Source organism: Phocoena phocoena, chromosome 12, assembly GCF_963924675.1.
Source record: "Phocoena phocoena chromosome 12, mPhoPho1.1, whole genome shotgun sequence".
In the NCBI taxonomy this organism is placed as follows: Eukaryota; Metazoa; Chordata; class Mammalia; order Artiodactyla; family Phocoenidae; genus Phocoena; species Phocoena phocoena.
Window position 1 is genome coordinate 82,154,834 of NC_089230.1, and position 13,734 is coordinate 82,168,567.

The 13,734-nt window shown below is 39.2% G+C and overlaps 1 protein-coding gene across 1 annotated transcript in view; it reads right to left on the reverse strand.

The window, feature by feature from the left end:
• RIMS1 (regulating synaptic membrane exocytosis 1) overlaps positions 1 to 13,734 on the reverse strand; it is a 480,052-nt gene that overhangs the window by 400,828 nt on the left and 65,490 nt on the right. Inside the window, exon 2 of the mRNA XM_065888884.1 lies at positions 5,789 to 5,869. Coding sequence (XP_065744956.1) covers positions 5,789 to 5,869 — 81 coding nt within the window. The remainder of the gene's footprint in view (positions 1 to 5,788; positions 5,870 to 13,734) is intronic.

Here is a 13,734-nt window from a genome sequence, read left to right on the forward strand (position 1 = left end):
ACCTAGGGGTAAATCTTTATGACCTTGAATTTGATAATTTCTTAGATAAAACACCAAAGCTACAAGTAACCAATGGAACATAGAACTATTCAACTTCATCAAAATTAAAAACTTGTGTTTCAAGATACTATCAAGAAAATGAAAAGACAACTCACTAAATGGGAGAAAATATTTGCAAATCATTTATCTGACAAGGATATAGTATCCATCATACATTAAAAAAACTCTTACTACTCAACAATAAAGACAAATAACCCAATTAAAAATGGACAAAAGATTAAATCAATATTTATCCAAAGAAGCAATACGAATAGCTAAAGATCACACGATAAGATACTAAGCATCATTATTCATTAGGGAAATAAAAATCAAAACCACAATAAGATAACCATTCACACACTCCACACCTACAAGATGACTATAACTAAAAAGACTGACAATAACAAGTGTTGACAGGATGTAGAGAAATTGGAATCCTCTTACATTGCTGGTAGAAACGTAAAATGGTGCAGCTATTTTGAAACACAGCGTGACAGTTCCTAAAAAATGTAAACATATAGTTGCCAAATGACTCAGAAATTTCATTCCTAGGTTTATACTTAAGAGAACTGAGAATGTACGTCCACTCAAAAACTTGTACATAAATGTTAAAAGTTGCTTTATACAGCATACAAATTGGAAACAATCTAAATGTCCATTAACAGATGGATAAATTAAAAAGTGGTATATACATACATTGGAATACTATTTGGCAATAAAAGGAATGAAGTACTGATACTTGCTGTAACATGGATGAATCTTGAAAATATTATGCTAAATGATGAAAAACAGACATAAATAATCACATATTATATGATTCAGTTTATATTAAATGTCCAGAATAGGCAAATCCATAGAGACAGAAAGTAGGTTAGTTTCTAGAAGCTGGGTTTTGAGGGGAATAGGGAATAGTGCTAGTGGATATTAAGTTTCTTTTTGGAGTGATCAAAATATTCTGAAATTACATAGTAGTGATAGTTGCACAATTTTGTAAAAGCTAGTAACTTTTACACTTTGAAAAGGTGAACTGTATGTATGGCATATTAATTTTTTCTTAATTTTGAAAAGCAGTCAATCACCAACAAAAACAAAGGAAAACCAAAAAAAGACCGAACAGAAATATGATCTATGTACCTCTCTGGATTCAAGTCATTCCTGATCATGTCACTGTCCACAGGAATGTAAACATTGTTTCTCTAAACACAGTTTTCCCTTGGCTATATACTCTTTTTCTAGATTTCTGCTTTCACATTCCAACTTTAGCATTTCTAATGTGACCAGCCATCCCAGTTTTCCCAGGACTGAGAGGGGTTCCCAGGACATGAGACTTTCAGCAGTAAAACATGGAAAGTTCCAGGAAAACTGAGACAAGCTTGTTCTTTTCTGATTTTGTATAATTTACTTAATTCCTTTTCTCTTTGTCCTGTGATGTTATCTATCCTGCCCCTTCCATTCTTTCCTTCAAACTGACACCTTCTCCCTGTGCTACTTCTTTTTTTTAAAAGTATTTTAATAATGAAGTTATTTCTAAAATTCACTTTTTGGAGACATAAAATTAGTCTTATAGAAGACATACTTTTTAAGCTCTGTAAAACAACTTTGAAATTAAATTAAATTTATCATAAAATATTTTCTATTAAATATGTTTTATTTTTATTGGAGTATACTTGATTTACAATGTTGTAGTAGTTTCAGGCAGTGATGGCAGTGATTCAGATATATATATATATATATATATATATATATATATATATATATATATATTTAAATTCTTTTCCCTTATAGGTTATTACAACCTATATGGCAGTGATTCAGATATATATATATATATATATTCAAATTCTTTTCCCTTATGGTTATTACAAAATATCGAGTATAGTTTTCCGTGGTATTTCATTTATGTTAATGGCTTTATTATAAAGTAATTGTTCACAAATTAGTATAACTCATCTAAGTCTCTCTTGAGTTTGAGGTATGAATAGCCAACTGTCTTTGGATGTTTCAATCAGAGATATCTTTGGACACTAATATATACATCTAATGCTAAATCTAAACTAGTTTTACTGCCTAAATTAACTCTCTTCCTGACATGATCACATCCACTCAATCTCTTGAGATAAATTGAGTTATCTCCTCTTCACTTTGCTGTATCATCACAGCTAATGAATCACTGTACCCTAATTACACCACCCGGCAAACATTCTCAAATCTGTCCTACCCCCTACCTCTCCTGCTTAGACCTGCTTCCATCCATGGCTGGAATTGATGAGTAGACAAACGTTTCTCAGACTTTTAAAATCCATGATCACTTTGAAAAACTCAAAAACCCCATAATGTTATGTCAACTTTCAAATATTGTATTAAAAATAAAACCAAAGACAAGACCCAACATGTAGCTTATGTCGTCCAAGTTAGAACAGTGTCCTCTTCTTCAGAGATGTCGGCGCTGCACCTTCTGAATCCTTTACTTCTCTCCCACTCACCATCCGTCACACACGCACTCTCACCCACACAAGCAGACAACATACAGATACGCACACGTGGACGCTCACAGGCTCCAGCAGTGAGTACATGTTGTAAATCATCCCCCACAAGCTGATGTTTCGGGGCCTCCAGGCAACTGTTTCCTCCTTCTGGAGACCGTATTCTAAAACTGCTTCCTAGTCAACTACTCATCCTTCAAAATTCATATGAACCGTCGCAGGCTCTGAAAGTCCTTCTTTGACCCCGTCAACCCCAAAGAGATTGAATCATTTTCCCTTTTTTAAACATACTTCTAGTGTTGCAGATATCATGTAGTAATACCATTGAGTGGATTATGTAATGCTGCCCCCAACTTGGGAAGGAACTGCTTTATCTATGCATCTTATACCTGAGGAATAGCAGCCATCAAACTCAATTTATTGAACTCCACTAATGTTTTTAGTATATTTATTACTTTGATTAAGTGATGACAACTTAGGCAGCATGCTTAAAATACGTGACATTTTAATAACTGAAAAAAGAATCTTCCGGGAGTTTACACACACAGTTATCAAAATATAAAGTATATTGACATGCGCAGCCATCAACCTAGACTTGCAAAATAGAAGATACAAGTGACCCAAGTACAGTCACCCTACTCCCTATCCACCCACTAATAATCTATCTCTGTTTTCCTACTCACTATGCACAATCAACATCTCCTTCTCCGGACTTCTCATTTTCTCGTCACACCTATAGAAATAGAGTATTTCCACCCACTTATATGCTAAAACTGCTACGTCAAATGCCACCAATGACGCCTCTGTGGCCAAATCCAATGCACATTTTTTTATCTCTTAAATTATTGATTTTCTGTGCCATTTGCTACTGTTGGGCATCCCTCCTGAGTCCTTCTACCACCGTGGTTTCTCCTGCTTCTTTGACCACTATTTCTCAGCTGAGCCAGGGGAGCTTCTTCTTTTACCTACTCCTTAAGCATTGGTTTTACCCAGGCGCTCTGTTATTTTTTCCAACTCTGTACCGTTTGTGGATGTTATCTAGTTCCCCAGCTAACTGAGTGCTTCAGGTTCATGTACCCAACTTTTTCTTCGACAGGTACCCTTAGGTAATACACGGGTGCCCCAAATCATCATATCACAACCTGAACTCCTCACTGCCCAGCTACCCATAGGCCTGATTTGCTTTTTTATCTCCCCATCTCAGCTGGCAGTCCTCAATCAACAAAACCATTGAAATGACAGCCCCCTAAGCTCTTTCCTTATAAAGCATATTCAATTGACAACTAAGCACTGCCTGTTTGCCTTCTTACTAAGCTCTTGAAATGTTTCCTTCCCACACCCTCTGCTACTCCTGTAGGTCAAGACCTTCTCTGGACTGTTGCAATAGTCCATTAATTGACTTGCTTGTCTCCAGCTGTGTCCACATCCTGTTCATATTCCATTATCCCTACTTCTGCCAAAGTAAGTAATACATATTTTATATAAACACACACACAGTGCAAATCTGACTAATTAAAATCCATCAGTGCATCATCATAATTTAAACAAAAATAGGGTGAGCGAAGGGATTGTCAGAAAAGAGGATCCAGCAAGATGACAGCTGCTTCTTCTCAGCCACTCTATTCAGAGGGGCCACCAGGAAAGTCCCACTAGGTGCATGGTAAGTTACAACAAGATTTCCACAACTAAAGTCTACGGAGAGCAGAAACAAAGTAAGAAAAAACATTATCTAAAGTCTCATTGACAAGGATGCCAATAGCTGTTTCACATCTCATAATTCCAGTTTTAAGTGGACATTGGAATAAGTGGGACCAATTAAAATGGAACCTCAATATGTGGAATAAAACACATCTTAAAATCAACTTTAATTCCTCAAAGAACTTTCCCCAAAGTTGCTTGAATCCTAATATAAGTAAAATGTTTTCTAATGCCTAGAACATAAGATGGAAAGTGGGGATCATTACATTTCTTATGAATTATCAACCAAAGTTCCACCACCAGGAAAAAGGCTTTATAGCTAGAACATTTATAGAAAAAAATGGCAACATCATTAAGAGTTCTTCCTCCAACTTAGAACTTTAAAAAATGTAATTATAAATCATCTTTACTGTGGCTAAATCTAAATTATTTGTATTCCTTGAAAAGTACTGACTAAATGTAGAAGACAATATTCGAGTATACTTATTGAGATAAAGTCTATAACCCATCTATGGAGCCTCTTGAAATTTATTTACCAAAATTTTTTATCCTAAAACATAAATAATTTTGAATCTGTGATTGTATGTAACATACAAAATATAAGCATTTAAACGTCGTATTTAATTTCAGTCTTTGCCAATGGGAATAAAAACGACATAGCAAAAGAATAACAAAAATTTACTTTTCTTCTCATAGCCTTTTGACAATCTTCTTACTTTATTTTGGTTTTATTTCAAAGAATTCTCAGATAGCTAAAAAAACCTATAGAAAATCACTCTCAAGACACATTTCTTCAATGGCTTTTGCAAAAAAACTTGGAAGGAGACATTTCCCCGGTAGTAACTACTTGGCTGTAATGGCTATTATAACAGCACTGCTGAGACATTTTCAGGAAATGTTTAATTTTTCTTACCAGGAGCATAATTCTTTTCAAAAGATTGACTATATCTTGCTACTCTGCAGAATTTTAAAGCTCTTCAAGTTTCATCTCATCAAAATCCACATTTTCAACATAGTTTACTTATTTGGTTTTTTCTCTAGTTCCCTTAGGTTGGTCATTTAACCCTTCACGTATCCACACTCGGGGTTACAATAACAAAAACAAAACCAGTGGGCCATCCCTCTTTTAGATTGTCCCTTACCTTTAAATGACCCAGTGCGAGGTTGGCCATGAACTACCTGTGCACTTCCCTTATTCACAACAAGGAAAGTAGCCCTTTCTGTACCTTTTCTCCATATTCCTAGAGTCTTAGGCTCCGATCCACATACATTCTAAATCCAAAATGTATAGAATTTCTGCACCCTAGAGCCCTAAAAAATGTGTCTCTTTCCTCTAATTAGCTTTATGCTTCCCATATGACATTAGAAACAGCACTTAATAAAGATGCTTGATACACAGAGCTCCTGTTTCCAGATCATTTTATCTAATTCAATAGTAGCTTTTTACCCCCTAGAGACCCCAGAGGAGCCACAGTTTGTACACCCGCATGCAGTGTAAATGAATGCATATGTAACCAGCGATGTGTGTAAGAGACATTTTCAGTCAATAAAACCAATGCCATACTCACGGTGAAGGCTGGTGGGGCTGGTGTTCAACATTTCTTGGGGTTTTGCAGGCAGCAGGCTTCACCATGTCCCTGACCACACACCTGGGGCGCATGATAGACAGCACAATGCACTATTAATTATAAAACGGGGAGAAACATCTGGAAATTAAACACGGTACTGAAAACAAGTCTAAGGGAAACTCTTTGCAAACCCCTTAATGTTAACCTGGAGTCCTTGGAAAGCCCTGGGGGTTGGAAACCTTCAACTCAGGCTTCCAAGAGCTCAGTTACACCCAGATGAAGTCCGTGCTGGCCTCGGTATTGGATTTCCCTTTTAGTACCAATAAAATGGTCGTCAGCAGCCTTCCCCATAGGAGCAAGGGTACTGAAAGCTTTGGCCTCACTGTACCAAGACATCTGAAAGCTTAAACATAGGAACGGCTGTTGTGTTTAAAATGCGCAGGACGTTCTGTGGCTTTGGCTATTTTACTAAAAGACACGGACTCTTGTTTCACACCCTTTATCATACACAGGTCTTTCTCTTTATGAAAAAAGAGATCTGAGAGCCTTCAAGACACCCCCCAAGTTCAAAATCCCTTCAAGCTAAGAAAAGAGGAAGAGTCAGAAGGAAATGTGCATAAATAAAGTGTGTGTACGTGTGTGTGTAAAATAAATAGAGAAGATACCTGCATAGTGTGAAAATAAACAGGAAAAGGTCTTTGCGTCTTATGTTCTCCATCAAAGAATAAATAAATGCAGAGGATGGATCACAGCTCCAAAGGGCAGCAAGAGGAGATGCCTTTAGCCTCATGTCAACAGGGCTTACAGAGTGCTGGAGAGATTCATTGGCATAAATAAGAAAACATCCCCTTCTGAGGCTGTCCTTGGATGGCTCAGATGTTCCTTCACTTCAAAAGCTTAGAAACAAACCTTGCTTTGAATAGGGAAGCCCTGATCATAAAGCTGGGGCCCTACATCTCACACTTTGCTACCTGGAAAAGCCCCTTAGGAGACAGCATTCTCAACCATGAACCTGGTTCTTAACGTTCATGGCAGCTTTGACTGCCCCTGGAGGTTTGACTACCCTGCTGATGTTTAAGGCCAGTCATGTTATTCCAGAAGTGGATCAGGGGTGAGGCAGTGGCAGATAAACTGCTTTCTCAGAGCTAAAAGCTGCACAGCAAAATTCTCCACTTCTGAAAGAAATGATACAGGGAAACATCGTGGACACAATGCATGGAAACGTGCACACACACACACACACACACACACACACACAGAGCTCATTCCAAACAAGATCAAGTGAGACTTAGAAATCAATGTGTAACGTGACGAGAAAAGAAAACAGGGCCATTTCAAAGCCTTCCCTCCTGGGCTCAAAGGAAAGAAACACGGTGTTTGTCTAGTGCAAGTGCTAAACTCTTAATGGACTGGTCACCAGTCAAAGGAGGAGAAGGTCACTCAGGCAGCAGGGTTCAGAGAACATTCAAGCAGGCAGTTGCCAGGGAGAAGTAATACCCCAGGGTTTCTCAGCTCTGAAATGTTAATATAACTTACACCAGTACGGCGCTCAGGAAGTTACATTTCATAGCACTGGGAAATCTTTAGCAATTCCCACTCAACTAAAAACAGCCCACGCGGTATGTTGAATCTACATGCACTGGTTTGCGAAAATATCGGAAATATCACCAACTTTGGAAAAAATTTTGAAGAATTGTATCTATGAGAAACCATATGCAACCTCTGTCTTAGTTCACTTCTTTTTTTTCTTCCCCTAAAGATTCAGGTATTTAGACAAAGCTTTGGGAAAAAAAGAAATCTGTCACTTAGAGTTTTCCTTCAATATCCTTTTAAGTAACTCTTTCCTAATAAATGTGGAATGTCAGCCAGCATAAAGGGTAGGTTTCTAAGCAAAACACATGTGTGTGTGTGTGTGTGAAAGACCATGTCTATGTAAGGAAATTCTCATCTAATCTCAAGTACTCAGTGGTCTTGTTTTAAAACTATAATAGCTGGCATACTTCACCTGTCTGCACATGCTATAGAATCTTCTAAGTAAAAACTTGCATTTCTGAACTTTAAAGTTTCATTGGATAATGAGAATAAACACATCAATACTCAAAAGCAATATACTTAGAATTTAAATGTACTTAATTTAAAAATATACTTACTTAAATTAATATATTTTATTTTTTAAAAACATATTTTTCATACTGACCTATAATCCTAACCTCAGTTCCAGAGTGAGGTAGCTAGCTATTGAATCTGTTTTCATGGAGAAAGCTGTTTGATTGATTCAGATTGCTAGTTATTCAAGCAATTTGAGGGAGCTCTAAACTATGGCAATATGTATTCCTACATCTTCTAATTTGACTTCTTTTAGCTGAAATTGCTTCCAGAGAAAGAGAAGGGAAAAAAATCCTACACTCAGAACAAGATACATAAAATAATACAATGCACTCCTCAGAATTTTGTCAGCCTGGGTGGATGAGCATTTCTTTAAAGTTGTAATTGGATTGTTGTGTCTGGCCTATTGAGGTTTGAGGGATAAACCATAATGGTGCTGCCAGTTGTAATATGTGGAAACTGTTCAGCTCCAGCAGTTTCCATTCTCTCCCAGGCATTAGACTTATTATAATAACACGGACCCCTCATACTTTAAGAAACACAAGAGTGTTACGTCAGCAGGTTGCGGTGATCAAGGGTCTTTCTTACGTATGATTTATTCCTTCAGCCAGACTCAAGGAGGCCACAGACAGGCCACAATGCCAACTTCCCAGAAAGGTTATGGATGGAGAGGCCAGGAGTCCAAGGTGGTGACCTCTTATTCTTGCAACATCTTCAGTTATTCAGGGGGTTATCAGAGGTGGACGCTTCACAGCCTTGGAAGCTCTTGTGAGCATCCCTCACCACTCAAGCAACACTGAGGATTTATGCAAATGAGGCCTCCTGCAAGCATCTCAGGGAAGCTCCCCCTGACTCCGCCCTCCGCGCGGCTGGGTTTTATGAATGACTGCAATCAAGGCTGAACGGCTGCCAACTGCCCACTCTTCCCTGCACGTACGCTCAGAGAAACCTGCCCGGCCGCAAGCCCGCAGATGAGGCCGTGGCAACGCTTTCATCCCCCCAGACAGGAATGAAATGTGCTTGCGGAGACTTAAGAGTATGTGAATGAAAAATTCTCAATGCCTTCGAAAAACACAATTTACATAATTACTTTCTCTCTTTTGAGTTTCCATTTTGGTGCCTGCAGTCACCAGCCCCCCTTCTGCCTCCCCCTCCCTGCAAAAAACTAAAAAACAAACAAACAAAATCTCACTACTTTATGAAATTTTAACTCAACTGAACTTGATGACAGTGTCAGGAGTCTAGTGACTGGGCAGTGAGCTGTCACATAGATGATGCCACCTTTGCATTTCTGTTCACATCTTTTGGGTTTGGGAGTTTACTCGGGTTTCTCCTGTCATTGATGGAGACAATAAACAGTGCTGGGGGAAGTGTATGTGTGCTTGAGGGAATGAAACACTTTTCAAATACACAATCTTCTAATTTGCTGATCTCTGATCAAAAACACAGAAACAAGGAAAAACGGGCAAGAAGAGACCTCAGGGGCTCTGTAAGCAGCCATTTGCTTCTAAAACTCTCATTCAGCGCTCCGGACTCCTCTTCCACAAGACATTACCCAAGAGGACCCAAATATCTGCAAAATTCCTGTCTCCAGCCTGACCCTCTCTAACTCCTGACATCAAACCGTCTCCACAACACTTTTGCTTGGCTTTCCAGCAGGCCTCTCAGAATCAGCATTTCCAACTGGAATCCACCCTGCCCCACACACCTGACCCTCCACGGCCATCACCATCTTGGCTGATTGTAAATAGGTTTCTCTAGCTGTTCAGGCCAAAAGCTTTAGACTCAAAGCCTCATTTCTCTCACACCTGTGTCCAATCCATCACAACGGTTCTCCTTTCCAAAAATGTGCAGAGTCTGTCCATTCCTCCTCTGCCCCCCATGGCCATCCTGATGGGGCCAGTATGGTCTTTTCCTTGGATTCCCACAATAGACTTCTCCCTGGCTGCCTGGAAGAGACCCCTTGGAAAGATAAGTCAGATCATAACTCCTCTGCTCAAAATCTTGCAGCAGTTCCCCAGTTTACTTACAAAAAATGCCAGAGTCCTTAGAGTGTAGTCTGGCCTTGTAACTCCCAGAGTTCTTCTCCTACTATCCCCTCCCCAGCACTCCCCGTCCCATTCACTCTACCCCAGCTGCAATGGCCTTTTCTTGCTGGTCTTCCTCAGATGTACCAGGCTTGGTTTTGCTCAGGGCCTTTGCACCAACCATTGCTTCCATTGGGAATGCTTCTCCCTGATACAGGTAAGACCAACCCCCTCACCTCTCTGCTGTCTTGGCTCAAACATCAGTGTTTGGTGGTTCCTACTCTGATTACCTGCTTATGACTACAGTCTTCCCCCACCAGACTTACAGGGCCCTTCACCTTGCTCTACTACTTACTACATGTGCCCCTCCCTGGGGCCTCCACCCAGGCTGAAATACAAGTTGCTCAGGAGGAAGGATCTCTGTTTGCTTCAATGACAAAGGCCCAGAGCCCAGGACAGGGCAGGATGTAATAGTCACTCACTACATATGTGTTAAATGAATGAATAAGGTAAAAAGATAAAAAGCTGTTAGTACTCTAACATGCTAAAACACAGTGATTTGCAAGAGATTTAGGTAATGCTTTTTTGCACGATTACAGCATATTTCTATAAAATATCTGTAAAATATAAATTAATCCATGATCAACACATTTTATGATTTGAATAATCCACTAAATTTGTTTTTATATGGTTTGACTGAGGGTCATTCTCTTTCCAAACAAGAAAAAAAAGTGACTTATTTAGTGGAAAAGACTCTTCAGTGTCACATTATTGCTTTGAACAAATGAGACACTATCTAACATTTAGTATACTGCTATTTTATCAAATAAAACTTTAAAATAATTAATTGTACATGAGGTAATTCCTTAATAGTAAAGAGAGAAAATTAATCCCCTTTTCTTTTGATTTTTCTAAACAGCGTAGGAAAATAAGAAAAACTGTTTACTGTCATCTACTAAAATGTCCACAGATATTTAGATAGTATCTTATTTAATCTTCACACTGCCCTGCAAAGGAGATGCGATTGTCCCATTTGACAGATGAAGAAACTGCTAAGATCTAAGAGATGAAATTTATTTTTCCAGTGATAATTGGAAAATGTTGATATTTTAAGAAGCCAAGATTTGTATCCAGGTTTGTTTGGGACCAAAGCTAATGTCCTTTCCATCATTCCAAGGAGCGTTCTGACATTAATACTTAAAAGATAAATGGAAACTAGTAAAAATCAATCATGAAGTTACAGAGTCCAGTATCCTCTGATATGTTTCAATATCACTGATTTCAAGACATAGGTACATTATTGAAGCTATTCAAATAACCTCACATAACTGAGTGTTCTTGAAACAGTATTCTAGTATTTACTGCAAGACCATATTCTCCAAATATATCAGGAGAACAATGGTGATAGCAGGGTGTCAGTTTGGCTAAATTGAAATGTAGAGTGACCTTGAGACCAGTGGGAATGTGAAATGCAAGGCATGTCATCTGGTATAGAGAAAAACAGTTTATATAAGAAAAAGAATCAAGAAAGCGAAAAAAATTTAAAAGATCATTTGCAAGACACATATAATTCAATTGATAAAAATCTTTTCAAAAATGTTTTTCAAAGGAGGTCATCAAAAGTGATCTTCTCATCTCCACTTACAAATACTAAAAGAGGAAAAGCGGAAAAATGTTATTTTACAAAATGGATTTTAAAAATTGCATATTCATGTCAACTTAACAGTGAACCAATCAGTATGATGACTGTTACCGCTAAGATGAAGATGAGACAGTGAAAATTCCCTACCAGAAGGGGAAAGTGGATGTTGGTATTTTGAAAAGCCAGATGTACTAATCACAGATCATCAGGGCCTGGTCCACCTCTGATGTACATTCAGGGAACCCTCAGAAGCTACGTAAGAGTGGCTTTTATTTTTAAAAAGACACGGAGGACAGGCAAGGTAGGTTCCTAATTATAAGAAAAGGGAAACCATTTTTCACAGCGAGTGGCGAGGGCTACTAAACCTCCCTTAACCAGGCCAGGAAGTTATTCACCAAACCAGACACAAAAGTATAGGATTCTAAAATAAAGGTAATTACAAGATACAGATTCACTACAGAGATTAATGGGTGATTTTAAAGTTTGGAAAAACAAATTTTTCAAAGACTGATAAGATGGTGACCTAAATGGGAAGGAAATCCAAAAAAGAGGGGATATATGGATATGTAGAGCTGATTCACTTTGTTATACAGCAGAAACTAACCCAACATTGTAAAGCAACTCTACTCCAATAAAAATTTTAAAAGTTTTGATAAGAAGGAAAATCATAGGCAAGAGGTCAAGTCCTTGGTCTTCTGGGTTATTCACACCTGCCTGTTTATCACCTCTTATGTCTCTGGAATGCTTATAGGCTTAGTTCTACAGGGTCCTAATATTGCCTCCAATATGGAAGCAGTATGGCCAATTAACCTCTTTTTACCCAAGCTATTATTCTCTGTTAACACAATCAGTTTCTTTCTCCAGACCTTTGGATTTATATCTGCTACCATCCCCCGCATGCCATCCTGTTGACAATTTCCTACTTACTAATCTGTGTGCATTCTCCAACAGTCACCGCTGCTTGCAAAATACAACACAACTTTCGAAAAATCAAGATCACCAGAAAATACCTTCCACTAAACCTGCAAGAGAGAACGACTTCTGTGCATTCCACAGAGGGGGAGAAAAACCCTCTATCTAGTGAGAAGTACGGGACTTCCAGAGGCAGGAAGCAACCATAGTGTCAAGCCAGCAGGTCCTGAACCCTCCAAGGGTAAAGAGAGAGGAGCTCCAGTGGAAAGGCGGATGGTTGAGGGGAAAGAGGGTGATGTGGAAATAAAGAGTGAGGATAATTGCTCAAATGTCGACAAAAGGCGGGTTTTGAGAAAAGAGGCATGAGGAAGGGAAGACGGTTTTCTATATCTATGGGCACAATTCTAGGTGAGGGAATTTGCTTTGGGAAAGACAGAAGCTAAAGGGATGCGGGGAGGGGCAGAGGACACGGGAGGGGCACGGGGGTGGGGAGTGGGTAGGTGTTTAGAGAGGAAACGAAGTTGCTGGGAGACTGAGAGGGATGGCAATCAAACAGGTAGGGGATTTGTTCCCAAATTGCCACCTTTCATTGGACCATAACTGTCGTGTCCATTTCCCCCCAGAAAAGATTCTTGCAGGATAACGCTCCATGAGATTCATTTTGAGAAGCTTTTGGAGAGTGAAAATCGTCTCTCCACCTCTCCTCCTATTTCTAACTCTTCTCCTAGAGGCAGAGACTTCTGCTCAGAACTCCCTCCTCACTCCTACCTATGCCAGGGGTGGGAAGAAGGCTCGAAGAAGCACCCATCTCCCAGCAGCAAGGCAACAGCATTTATGTTTTCACTAGTGAGAAGGGCTACCACATCTTACAAGCAGGAATGAGTTGGCCATTTCCTCCTTCACTTGCTGAGTGGAGCCCCGAGGGGCCTCTCTTCCCTTCTTCCTGACAGTCCAGCCGTCCTGCAGGAAGCAGCCTGGACAGATCTGGGAGGAGCAGACTCCGCCGTATTTCTAACTCCTTCTGCTTCTCTTTCCCACTGACCCAGGCCTACTCAAGCTATTTAGGTAAACACATCTGAAGCCTGCTTAGAAGACTTGGTCCTTTAGTTTCAGAGTGAGTTAAAAAAGCAAAAGCAAAATCACCACCACCACCTCAACTGGGAGTGACAGTTCACAGCAGTAAGAGAGAACATCAGAAAAAATGATATCTGATTTTCTCTAGCAAGAGAGGAAGCATCATCTGAATCCAGAAATTCAGC